Source organism: Panthera uncia, chromosome X, assembly GCF_023721935.1.
Source record: "Panthera uncia isolate 11264 chromosome X, Puncia_PCG_1.0, whole genome shotgun sequence".
NCBI classification, from domain to species: Eukaryota; Metazoa; Chordata; class Mammalia; order Carnivora; family Felidae; genus Panthera; species Panthera uncia.
The window spans coordinates 3,973,561-3,987,105 of NC_064817.1; the positions used below are offsets into that span (position 1 = coordinate 3,973,561).

The 13,545-nt window shown below is 47.1% G+C and overlaps 1 protein-coding gene across 1 annotated transcript in view; it reads left to right on the plus strand.

Annotated features, from left to right (window-relative positions):
* The window catches only part of STS (steroid sulfatase), a 130,091-nt gene extending 120,575 nt beyond the window's left edge, over window positions 1-9,516 (plus strand). Inside the window, 1 exon segment of the mRNA XM_049643357.1 lies at window positions 6,772-9,516. Within this exon segment, the coding sequence (XP_049499314.1) occupies window positions 6,772-7,145 (374 nt within the window). The 3' untranslated portion in view covers window positions 7,146-9,516.
* The last annotated feature ends 4,029 nt before the right edge of the window (window positions 9,517-13,545 follow it).

The window sequence follows — 13,545 nt, forward strand, 5'->3', positions numbered from 1 at the left end:
CTGCTTCTCCCCTGCTCACACTCTATCTCTCTCTCTCTCTCTCAAAAATAAATAATAAACATTAAAAAAAATTTTTTTAAGGAAAACATACTTCCTAACCATATACCCTGGCATCTCGTCCTTACCTCCTGCTGTCCTACACTGTGCTACACGCTTTGTGTTGGATACTTCTTCTAATCCTTATAATTAGGAGATTTTGATGACATTAGTGTCAGATTTGCCTGGAACAGGAAAGAAAAAGGAACAGTAATGTACATCGGAGGGAAGTTCCTCTGTCCATCTCACGAGCGACGAGCAGAGGCGGGTGGTCTATGCGGTCTCAGGATGCAAACTCCACATTCTCCACCACCATCTGGAGAATGCAACAGCTTCGTCTTTGTGGTGAATGATGATAGGGTCCCCCGAGGGGCAGCAGGAAGGAGGAATGGGTGGGAAAGATGAGAGGGAAAGGGTGCAGGCCAGTCTTCTCCCAAGCAAGATGTGGAGAGGCTCCGAAGTAAATCCACTGGCCAGAAGTTGGTCACCTGTCCACACCTGGCTTCCAAGGAGGCTGGGAAGTGGAGGGTTCATTGTGGTGCCCACGCGCCCAGGTAGCACTTTCTGTGTGCAGGAGACTGAGAGACGGGGAGCTGTGTCTCTTCAGGAATTTCTCTCATTTATAGCTGGGGAGACACAAGTGTAGGAAGCCACATAACTGGCATGCAGTAACACAGCTGACCGCAAAGTTGGATTCGTGGCCAACACCGTCTGCTTGTAGGGTCTGCCCCTCCGTGCATGGGAATGGGTTGACCTAAGACGGTTCTCTGAACCATCTGGCCATCTCCACACCTCCAAGTGTGGACCGTTTCCGGGATTCCCCCATGCCATCTTTTTCCCTACGTGTAGCCATCTTCGGGGGCATTGGCTCTGGCCATCCCTCATTGGCTCCACACCTGACTTCCACCCTCTCAGCTGTTCTCCTGTCCCTCGGTGGACTTTCGGGAAGGCTCAGGTGACTAGTGTTTGCCATGCTCGTTCCTTAGGACTGCTCGGTGTTTGTTGCCAAGATACAGGTATTTGCATCACTCATGTATCTGTCTGGGTCTGTGTCGTGCTCACGGCTCTCCTAGGCACTGCATGCTGTCCAGCAGGATGTTCCCGGGAGGGACGGTATAATGTGCTGGGCCTTCTCTCTGCCCACGCCAGCTTTCGTGATGGCAGTTGGCTTCCTCCCCCTCTCGGTCCTGCTCAGATCATCATCTCATCAGTTAATTTACCCAACACAGGTGAGAGGCCGTCCCTTCCATGAAAGGTGCTAGGTGCCGCGCACGTAAGAGATGTGGGAAATACAGCTGTTGATTTCAGAGAGCAAAGAATGCAGCGAGAGACATGGAGTGTGTCCACGGCTGGCCAATGTGCAGTGAAAATAGGTGAGAGGGACAGAGACACGCTGATCGCATCCGGCTGGGATTCAGACAGGCCCATGGACAAGGAATTGTTGTAGAACCTTGAAGGATGGGGAGGATTTCAACGTACAGCGGCCAAGAGCAGGGAGGAAGGCATAGCCTGTATGGTGTACTCATTCAGTACTGGGGTTTATTTTTCCGTTCCCCAATTTTTTGTTTGTTTGTACACCGGAGGCTTAGTTGAGGGGAGTTTTTTGTGTTCTGACAGTCAGCCATCGGTCAGGGGAAGTAGGATTGCTCTAAATCCTGCCTGGATTTGAGCACACTAGTAGCTCCTGGCCTCAGCTGCTTCCTCGTTGGTTGTCCTATTTTCGTGTGGAGTTCTGGTGCAGACAGCTGCAGGAAGCAGGCGGAGCTGTAATCCATTACTCCAGTGCTGAGTCATTCAGGGTCTGGGCTACAGCGAACAGGTAGGAGGGAGCCTTGGGGTCAGGAGGAATGCTTTAAGGATCCTCAGTGGGGGAAAAAGTGTCTTAAGACATGTATTGCAGTGAACGGATGTTAAGAGCGGACAGAATCCAGGGTGGTTGTCACTTAGACTGGCTGCCAGTGTATATTCACAGCTCACTCATATGTGGTCTTGACTACAAACCCGGCTGTGTTCTCAGAACTTATGCACAGGAACAGGTTCTTAACCCGCAAAGCAAGGCCAGGAGGCAGGGACCAGTACTTTTGTAAGCTCACAGAAAGGGAGATGTGGACACGGAGAGGTTCACAGCCATGGCCGGCATCACACAGCTAGGATACCACGGAGCTAGGACTGGAAGCCCAGTGTTGTGTGCAAATGTCAAGAAAAAGGATGGCAGAACTAAAGCAAATCCTACTACACAAGCCACAGAACCAGGAAACACTTCTACTTAAAGTACACTGTCCACCCGGGTGGGGCTCAAACTCAGGACCCCGAGATCAAGAATCACATGCTGTACTGACTGTGCCACCCAGGCGCACCTGGGAAACGCTTCTGAACTCAGAACAGAGGGTGTCTACACAGGATGCTGGCCCCTGCACCAGACCAACATCTAGTGGTAGCACTCTAACATAACTAAGGCACGTCACCACCATACTAATGTCAAGTGAGATGCACGTGGAAAGCGGATTGGCCTCTGTTAATGCAGAATTAAGCACCTTCTGAATGTAACTGGAGAATGTCCCACTGAATTGCCATGTATTCTCGCTATAGAACTTAGTAATTGGTGTCCTGGGACCTCTGATATAAATGACTTAAGACCCTGCTGTGGTCAAAATATTTATGTGTTACAAGGTGAGAAAAATCGATCTTTCCTCAGGGGATAGTGGACTCTTAACGATAGAAAAAAAAACATATTTAAAACACCACAACATTTTTCTAGTATATGGAGAAATCCAGCATGAAGTGTGCTATCAAAATGATTTTGGAAGACAGGACAAAATATAGCTGTTAGCAGTATAACGTGACATGATGTGCTTCCTGTTGTATCACATGCCCGGGATTCGCTCTTTTCCATTGAAAAGACAGCTCTGAAGGTATCGATTCCCAGGTTCCTGGTAAATAACGGAAAGGCATCTCTGTCTTGTAAGCTTACGTGCAATCATATGCAATCCCACTGCTCTGAGTCGAGCAAATGCAACATGGTCCAAAGAAACAGCAGAGAGAATAAGCCGTCTGTCTTTTTACAAGAAGTTTTAAAATCCAGGTTAGAAAATAAAAAGGCACGTATTCCGTACGGCATACCAAACAAGCAAAAAATCAGAACAATTAATTATTAATTCTACACCTGTCCGAGCTCGGTAGCGATCCCCCACTGCTCCCGGGCAAGGACACCCGAGATTTCCTGAGCAGCCTTTGAGTCAGTTTTGCAGTTAGCATCTGGGCCGGCGTGACCGAAGGCGGTAATGATGGAGCCCGTGTGCGCGGCTCTCAAAAGCAAGTGGGAAATAGGGGCCCTTAAAATGAATTTGTTCCAGGAGCCGCCTTGTCTCAGGGTGTTAAACACAGCGAGACGCGACTCGAATGTCAGATTGGAAACACCCTCCCCGAATCTGCTGCATTCGCAGCAAGAGCAGGGCGCTTCGCGCACACCTCTGTCTCCAAACACTCATGGCCCCGCTGACCCCGACCCGGGATGCCTTCTAAGTGGCAGCGGCTTGTGCCGCCGAAAAGCCTTCTAGAGAAAATCTGTCACGCTTCAGAGGACCGGGGGAAAAGAGGAGTTGATGTAGAGAATGTTAAGGAAACCCATGTGAGTTTCAGAAGTCCGCCAGAGAGCGTAAGGATGCTCAGAAATGGTCTGCAGCCTCCCGTGTGTGCCTGTCTGCCTGATTCGGCCTTTAAACGGCAGGTGTGCTGAGCACCTGTGGTTTGACACAGGCGTGGTCTGCTGCCTCCTGCAGCAAGAACGAGGCCAAAGCTGGAGGTGTCCTCGTGTGGAGCAACTCTTTGAATGGATTCCCTTAGAGCACACGCACATCGCTTGCCCGGTGGTTGCCAGGTCTCCCCCTCCTCCAGACCGCAGAGAGGCTCCCCTTCCCTTGCACGTGCTTACCTGAGGGCAGGGGTTGCTTGAGGATGACGCGGACACTCGGGACAGTTGTTTTCAGTTCATTCTGTTGGTTTATTCTGTGTTTGGATCGGTGGGTCAGTAAATGCCTCAAAGTCACCGTTGCGACGATACGTGCAAATAATGAAACAGAATTAATCAAGAGGTCTGTCCTTCACAGTGGGAATGTCTCTGGCTCTCTGGTGGGGGAGGGGGCACATAAAAACACCGTAGTGATCATGGAAGACAAGACGATCTCGTCCTGGGCCTGATTCCAGTTGGTCAGTACCTGCTGATTCTGTCTTTATCTGCTCCCTTCTTCACTCGCAGAAAGCTCTTTTCACGGCCCTGTCAGAAGACGTTTGATGAGCACTCAGCTCCTCAGAATAAACAGACAAGTCTTTCATAACTATTTGTAAATCAGGTTTCTTCCCTAAAAAAGGCAGTCTCTGGGGGTATGATGGAACACTGACTTGATTTCGAAAGAACTTAAATTTTTAAAGTGTGTAGCCATCCTACTGTAACCATCCTACCGTGGGATCAATGAATTCTCCTAATTTGGATTTTTTTTAAGTTTATTTATTTTTGAGAGAGAGGGCATGAGCGGGGGGGGGGGGGACAGAGAGAGAGAGAGAGAGAGAGAGAGAGAGAGAGAGAATCCCAAGCAGGCTCCACACACAGCCCGACGCGGGACTCAAACCCACGAATCGTGAGATCATGACCTGAGCCGAAATCGAGAGTCGGACACTTAACTGACTGAGCCACCCAGCCTGGCCCCCCAGGCTCATTTAATTCTTGATTTGATATGCTTAGGTTTTCTCAGAAAGGAGAAAATGAAATGTTGACTGAGGTCTGAACGTGGTTTGGGTTGTTTGTGACAGCTGTGGGTGGGCCCAAGCACAGCCCCCTAATGTGTTGAATGTTGCCCAATGCTCTTGCAGAAAATGCTGAATTGCCTTCCCCCACCCCCACATCCTTTTTTTTTTTTTAATATTCATAATGTCATGTGCTTAAAAGTGGGCTTTGAAATATGTGCTGCTTACCATGTCCATCTCTTTCTTCCCTACTCCCCCCATCTTTAAACCTTGGACGCTATTTACTTAGCTATGCAGTAGACCTTCGAGATGGCCTCTCTGAAACGTTGGTGTAGCGTAAGACTAAAGTAGGTGCTGTGTGTGCGTGTGCATGTGCGTGCGTTCTGATTACCTGGTTGTGATAGATATACACATGAAAGCCTTTATTTTTTTTCCCCAAAGAGCAACTTTATTTCAAACACAGAAAAAAGCATACAGAAAACTATAAAGGGTGAGGCATAGAATGAATTCTTTTTGTTGTTCTTATCACTGATTAAACGCATTTGGGAAGAACGGCCGACCAAGAAAAATTATTAGCTTTTTGTACAAACTTGAAATGCAGACTAGTAAAAAACTGTCAAACGCAGAATTTTGTTGTGCATAAATCTATACCTGAGCAGATATTCATTAAATGGGTCTCTCACTGTTAGCAAGTATGTTTCACCTTGGCACACACAACTTTCAATTCGTTTAACTCAGTGGGTTTTTTCTTTGTTTTGTTAGTGTTTGTTTGTTTATGTATTTATTTATTTATTTTTACCTTGGGGAGGCCATAATTTTATTTTTTTTTTTTTAATGGCCAACACCCAAATGTTCCTTTATTTGTGTGTGTGTGTGTGTGTGTGTGTGTGTGTTTCATATATGAAGTTTATTGTCAACTTGGTTTCCATACAGCACCCAGTGCTCATCCCAAAAGGTGCCCTCCTCAATACCCATCACCCACCCTCCCCTCCCTCCCACCCCCCATCAACCCTCAGTTTGTTCTCAGTTTTTAAGAGTCTCTTATGCTTTGGCTCTCTTCCACTCTTACCTCTTTTTTTTTTTCTTCCCCTCCCCCATGGGTTTCTGTTAAGTTTCTCAGGATCCACATAAGAGTGAAACCATATGGTATCTGTCTTTCTCTGTATTGAAAGCCTTTATAGTATCTTCCTGTATTCCTTTCAAGATTGCAAAGATGGAATGTTACTGTTTTATCAGGAAGGCATTAAAATGCATTTATGAATTCTTCTTGGCTTCAGTCATGAGTAAGCATTTGCTGTGAGCAATTAAAAAAAAACCACGCATGTGCACGTGTGTGTGCAAGCACTTTTCTCTCGTGTCCATGTTAGCAGTGAGCCTACCTCTTCTGGAAGGTCCTGTTTTAAACAGAAACACAGGCTGCAGGTTGAAAACGTCAGAGGGCAAGAGGTGGTGGGGCTGGGAGCTTGTCCTCTGTTGGTCAGTGTGTGTTTATTGAGGGCGGCTGCACAGTTCCACACTGTAAAGTTTATTAGACCAAAGTGACGGTCCTGGCCGAGTTCTCAGCTCAATTAATAGGCTTTTTTCTTCTCCTGCCTGCACAGCATCACCTAAGGAATTAGGGATTGGGAAAAAAGGAAGAGGAGGGAGATAGAGAAGGAGAGATTGGGAGAAAGAAAGAGAGAGGGAGAGAGATGTTTTTCAGTAGGAAGAAAATGCCACGGTCCCATGTAAATTTGCCTCGTAGAAGCGGTCATTCTCTTACTGTTACCTTTGTGTCACCAGTTGCACCTTCACACGTGTTTTTGCTTTCTTATTTATCTTTCTGGCTATGGCATTCGTTCTTCTGAGCCTTAAGGGTAAGGAATCGAAACAGGTCCGTTTCATCCCTGACTAAGGCTTCCCATGCTGGCAGCATAGTTTCTGTGCACGTTCCCATTCGTGGTGAAATAGAGATGCTTCCCACACCACACCAACCTCTGTCCTTGTACACCACAGGCACGTCCATCTGGAAGGCCTTCTTCTTCACGCCCAAGTTCAGCCCCGAGGGCGCCAACGGCTGCTTTTCCACACACGTGTGTTTCTGCCACGGGCATTCTGTCAGCTACCATCATCCGCCGTTGCTGTTTGATATTTCCAGAGACCCCACAGAGAGAAACCCAGTGACGCCAGCGAACGAGCCCCGGTTCCAGGAGGTCCTCGACACCATGCAGCAGGCAGTAGACCGTCACACCAAGACCCTGAAGGCGGTCCCCAATCAGTTGTCACTGGGCAACATTGTCTGGAAGCCGTGGCTTCAGATGTGTTGCTCACCGTCAGGCCTGTCTTGCCAGTGTGACCGAGAAAAACAGGCCAGGAGAGCAAGCCACTAGCTGTACGTCCGGGGTGGCACTGGGCAGCCCCAGCCCTGTGGGAGCCTTGCTTTCTGGTGCGTTGGCCGCCATGATTCCCCTAGCCCCCAAAACAAGGGGATAACACTGAAAAAGCAATTAGTAAATCTTCACATATGCAACTTACAATGAGCAAAGGGCCATGAAGTACATGATGCTAAGTTGCAGTTCGGCTCGTGGAAGGCAATTATTATCGGTATTATTTAGAACACATATCAAATGCTATTCATGATAGATATACTTACATACTCCCAGTTCATTTCTTTCCTTGAGAAACCTGAGATACTTAAACTAGGAAGCTAGAAGCTGATCACTTTTAAAGTAAAAGCAGGAGAGGCTCACAGATGGATATGTATTGTTCAACAGACTTTGTGGGAAATCCTTCCTTCAGGAGCAATAATCCCAAAACAAATCTCTCCCGAAGGGATTTCCGTTTTATAATTTATAGTATTATATTTGGGTTTTACTGATTCTTCGGTGAATGGAAATTCTGAAATAAAGGCTACCTCAGGGTGGGGTGGGGGGGCTGGAGTGAAAGGAATCCATCCCAACGTGATGCAGAATTACTGGCATGGCACGTGGATGATTTGCGGGCAAAGCATTCGTAAGCAATCCATGATCCACACGTGATGCTGTGATGTGTTTCGTGGTTGCAGGATTTACTGATGAGACCAGAGGAGTTAACGTAAGCCCTTTTGTTCTGTGTTCTCATGTCCTACGGCTACGAAATCCCTATGCCTCCAGTCCTCAGTGAGACGTACAACTTTGTTCTAATTCTCTTTCTTCCGACATCAATAATTAAGGGACAAGGCATCACGAGGCCACACAGGCGATGGACAGACAGTGGCTCAGCCGGAGAAGGGTCCTGAGTGTGAGCCCCCACTGTGGAAAGAGTGCACCCGGGTGGACAAGGCTTACATCACTTGTTCAGACAGTATACGTTCTCCAACAGCATCGCGTGGATTCCTTTCCTGGTCCGTGGACAGGAGCTGCTGTCCCTGTGGCTACCCAGTCATGTCTTTTGTGAACGGGTCTCAGCACCGTCTGCTGGCCTCATGTTGGCTCAGTTCCAGGAGAGGACAGCCACATGGAAAGTCTGGAGCCTGGGTGGCTGAGTGGGAAGAATGTGTGCTCTGTCCACGTTCCCACAGTGGGCTACACTTCTCTCTACTCGTCCCCCATCAATCACTTCCAAGATCAGCGATAGTGCCCTCGTTCCTCTTGACGTCCGTGATTTTAGATTTTGATGTTTGTTTTCTTTCCCTTCAAACCTGCAAGTGAGTTTTCCTCCTCTCCCCAGTTGAGTGGCGGAAAGTTGGAAAGCAAACAGAATTCTCAACTTTTCATGTGGATTTCACACTCCAGAAATTGCCAAAAATCTGTCGTATTACTTTAGGAACCATTAAAGAATGCTCTAGCATGTTAATAACGTGTTAGGATTATTGCTGATGTTACCAGGCAGAAACTACTTAAAACCTCTGTTAGGAACTTAGGTTTTCAGCTGATCATGTTTATTCAAAGTTTAACACACTCCATGCAAGTGGACTTTTAGACAGCGCTTGATGGTGTGGGCATGTATGTTGGAGGATGAAGTAATTTAAAGCACTTTTACAGATTAGGTGGATACACATTTATGTACAGAGTTGTTCAGTCTGTACAATGTTCGCAGCAAATGAAGGATACATATACCTCTAGAAATAAAATGAGCTCTCACATATTTGCCTCAGAATAAGTTAAATCACCATTATGAGTCAGGGTATTTAAAAATCAGGTTTAGTCATAATAACGGTGATTCTTAGATTTCAGACCACTTGCCATCTGAAAGTTTTGCTTGGGGTGTACGGCAGGAAATTTGAATTCTTTTGTTCAGGGAACACCAAGCAGGCCTTCTTTACGACCTGGCTTTGTGTTTGTTGGTTTTACAAAGCTGTATGAGCCTACTTGTTTTCAAAGAATCTCAGTGGTATTACGTACTAAGGTTTGTATGTCCAAACCTTCCTGGGTTTTGAAGGTTTCAACAAATTCTTCCGCAACAAAATCACTACATTCGTAGCATTTCATAGACATGCCAAGCTAAGCAAACAGTAACGTGTAGACAGGCATCGTTTTCCAAGGTCAGTGACGCTGTGTGAGAACCAGAATCCCACCCTACGTCGTGAAGGATTCAAGAAGGGAAACAGACATTAGGTTGCCCTGAAGGACACACAGAGGAGAGCAGAGAAAAGATGTGGGTCCAGTGTCTGGTCTGCCTCTGAAGAATGCCACCTGTAAAGTGATGGCAGCTGGTAAAGGATTCTGAGAACCTTGTTCTAATGCCCATGCAAACTTAAAATAAAACTCTCCTTGAAAGAAATGTGTCGTATGGCTCTATTTTCCTGTGTGACTCAATTCAACGGGTACGCGGAGGGCTTTACTATGCTAAGCAATGGCGGATACAGGTTTCAATTCAACAAATATTGATCGTGTCCCAAAGCCTCAGGGAAGGGCTCAGAAATACAGAGATGGGTGAGGAGTGTGGTAGCCCCTCACCTCCAGGACTAGTTAGCCATCACGCACACAGTCTCAGGCGTTTTCAGGGGTGCACAAAAAGTGCCTTAATTACTTTTAAAATCAGAAAGAAAAAGATAAACCCTTGGGGTTGGAGGTCATGTGCACACGTGTAGCAACACGGTGGTGAAATAGAATCTTAGTGTGTTCACATATTTTAGGTTCTTGTGTAACATGCCATTATCTTCTTTTTTTTTAATGTGTAGTTATTTTTGAGAGAGAGAGAGAGAGAGCACAAGCAGGGAGGAGGAAGAGGAGAGAGAGAGAGAGAGAGAGAGAGAGAGAGAGAGAGACAGGGAATCCCGGGCCGACTCTGCATTGTCAGCACAGAGCCCGATGCAAGGCTTGAACCCACAAACTGTGAGATCATGACCTGAGCCGAAACCAAGAATCGGATGGTCAACTGACCAAGCCACCCAGGAGCCCCTCATGTCATTATCTGAAAACCTATTTAATGTGTTTTTCCTTTATGGGCCCGTGAAAGTCTCAACTAGCCCTGTGCTCAAGTGAAACGCCCTCCTTTCCTTGACAGATACGTGGAGCAGAGAATTCTGCAGGGTTTAAATTTTGAAACGGGAAACGTTGGCCTCTCTGGTCTGTCATGGGACTGGATTCCTTCTGAATCCTTTGGAAGACCGAAGCAGAGTCCGGATAAAGCCCTGTGGCAGTAAGAAGGGCAAGGAAGATGTGTGTGAACACTGGGTCCAGGGGTGGGGGGAAGGGGGCCCGTCATTTGACCCAGCACTGCTTTGTGAAAACTCAATTGGGTGCTTAGGGGGAGGTGTCTGTGGACAACACACTTTGACTGCTGCAGGCTCCAATCTGGATCTCAGGCCTCATTACTCCCTTCCTTAGCCCTCAGAGAATGTGATTTGTGATGTAAATGACCATGTCCCCCTTAAATACAGGCTCCTTCCAGGACAGCTGCAACGGGTCTGAGGGTCGGGCTCTCTTTCACTCTGGCATCACAGACTCCTGTGTTGCCACAGCTCCATCCGGGGAACATCACTTAATACCATTGTTTTGTTTAGCGGGCTCTCAATATAGCACTCGTAATTTGCCGGGACTTAATATTATGCTAAAGGGGAGGGACATGTCAGCTCTCCTAATTAGGACACTAGCAGCTTGGAAAGTACCCGTGAGTTCACACAAAGGAGGCATTGTTCATGTAGTGACTCACCGGTTTTGTAAGAAGAAAACACCATGTCGGAGACCCTCAAATGTTTGCTCTAAAAACGGTCCGACTCATTGGGGCGCCTGGGTGGCTCAGTCGGTTAAGCGGCTGACTTCGGCTCAGGTCATGATCTTGCGGTCTGTGAGTTTGAGCCCCGCATCCAGCTGTGTGCTGACAGCTCAGAGCCTGGAGCCTGTTTCAGATTCTGTGTCTCCCTCTTTCTCTGACCCTCCCCTGTTCATGTTCTGTCTCTCCCTGTCTCAAAAAAAAAAAAAAAAAAAAAAAAGTTAAAAAAAGTAAAATAAAATAAAAACGGTCCTACTCATGAGGTTCAAATGGTCTAAATGACTTTTCACGATGACTCTGTTTATCTCCCCCGGCGGATTCTTCGCGTCTTCATAGAGGCGAGTTGCATGATGCTTTCGTATGCTTTTACCCGGTCAGCAAGCCGTCATTGTCATATTGAAATCTAGGGTATAAGACTGGCCTCACCGATCCTGTGAGCATCTCAGGTTTCAAACTCTATTACCTGTGGTGGTGATTTTCTACAGGCAGAATTTCCACTGCATGTGTTTTTCTAAATATGCGCTGTGAGTTGCCTATCAAAATTTATATTGTCTAAATTTAACACAGCGTACAAAACTACGTAAATGTACAAAGACGTGGCCTGTTCCCCAGTGGGCGGGGCACCTTGGTGACTACATTTGACACAGAAATGTTCTCCTGGTGCAAATGGGACAGTTTCGTATGCGCGGGTACCAGGCAGGGTGACATTTCCCGTTTCTCTTGTTGTCACGTTGGCACCATGAGACCGACACTCAGGCCTGGCCAGAAAGGTCCCCGCACATCTCTGCTTGTGGCTGCAGACTGCACAACATCCAGGTAAGGGCTCTGACAAGAACACCATGCAGATACGAGGGCCCGGACCCCTGAGTCACGTCACCCCCCGGGGCAGCTGGGGACAGCTGCCTGGTCACCCGACAACTGCAACCCTGACCAAGATCCAACTTTTACCTCGTAAGCCGCTGACATTCGCAGGTTGTTAGAATCACAACAGCCAGACTAATTACCTTGAATAACACAGTAGGTGTGATACGCTCTCTAAGCCTGACGTTTTGCGGTAGCTCTTTGGATTGTAAACGATTTTTCTGACTTACTGGGTGCTTGCTCGACATAGAGGTCCCGTGCATTCGTTCTTGGGTGTCTGTGTTGTTCTCTTATATTTTAATTTTAATTTTAAAGGTTGTCAGAACACGTCACCTCTTGGATTTTTAAGTGTGCAATGCAGACCTGTTAACCGTCGGTAGCACATTGCACAGCAGACCTCCAGAATCCATCCTGTATGACGGGCACTCTGTACACGCCGATTTGCAACCGCCCATTTTCCTTGTCCCCCAGACCCTGCCCACGTCCATCCTGCTGTTTGCTTCTGGGAGGTGGACTGTTTTAGATGCGTCTTGTAAGTAATTCATATGACATAAATTCCCTACAGTTCATCCGTGTTGTTGCATATCGTGGGATTCCCTTCCTTTTTAAGATTGAAAGATTATCTTAAAAAGATTCCCTTCCTTTTTAAGGTTATTTATTTGTTTTAAGCTTATTTACTTGAGAGAGAGAAACTGTGGGCAGGGGAGGGGCAGAGAGAGAAGGAGAGAGAGAATCCCAAGCAGCTCCACACTGTCAGTGCAGAGCCCGATGCGGGACTCAAACTCGTGAACCATGAGACTCATGACCTGAGCCGAAACCAAGGGTTGGACGGTTAACTGACCGAGGCACCCAGGCACCCCTGAAGGGTGGTGTGTGTTACTTTAAAAAAAGAGAGAGAAAGAGAAAGAAACAAAGAAAGAAAGCAAGCCTCAGGTGTTGGCAAGGAACTGAAAGCAGGATCTCAGAGAGGTATGGGCACCCCCGTTTTCACCGCAGCACCATTCATGATAGCCAAGATGTGGCCGTGGCCTACATCAGTGGAGGAGTGGATAAAGGAAATGTGGTTTATGCAGATGATCAACTGTGTGGGGGTGGGGGTCAGATAAACTTCGGCGTAAAAATATAATGGGGCTGCCAGCCATTGACTGCGGCCCAGAACTGAGGATAAATGATTGTAGTGTAGACCAAGGGAGTGAGTAGGCAGACTTGAGTATGTTACACAACCAACAAATCAATGATGACTTCAACGTTGACTCCTCTCAAACTTGGAGTACTAGATTTTGCTTCATTCGCTAGAAGCAGATAGGAGATTTCAAACTATGTTACAAATATTGACAGATGGTTGTATTTACAATGGCAGAATTTTCCAATATTTAAGTAATCTCTACCCCCAACATGGGGCTCAAAGTCATGACCCTGAGGTCAAGAGTCATGTGCTGTTCCCACTGAGCCAGCCTGGCACCCCTTTTAAATACCCTTTAGGGGCACCTGGGTGGCTTACTCAGTTGAACGTCCAACTCTTGACTTCAGCTCGGGTCACGATCTCATGGTTTGTGAGTTCGAATCCCACATCAGGCTCCGTACTGGCAGTGGGGAGTCTGCTTAGAATTTCTCTCTCTCTCTCTCTCTGCCCCTCCCCTACTTGGGCTCTCTCTCTCAAAATAAATAAAAATAAACTGGAAAGAAGGAAGGAAGGAAGGAAGGAAGGAAGGAAGGAAGGAAGGAAGGAAGGAA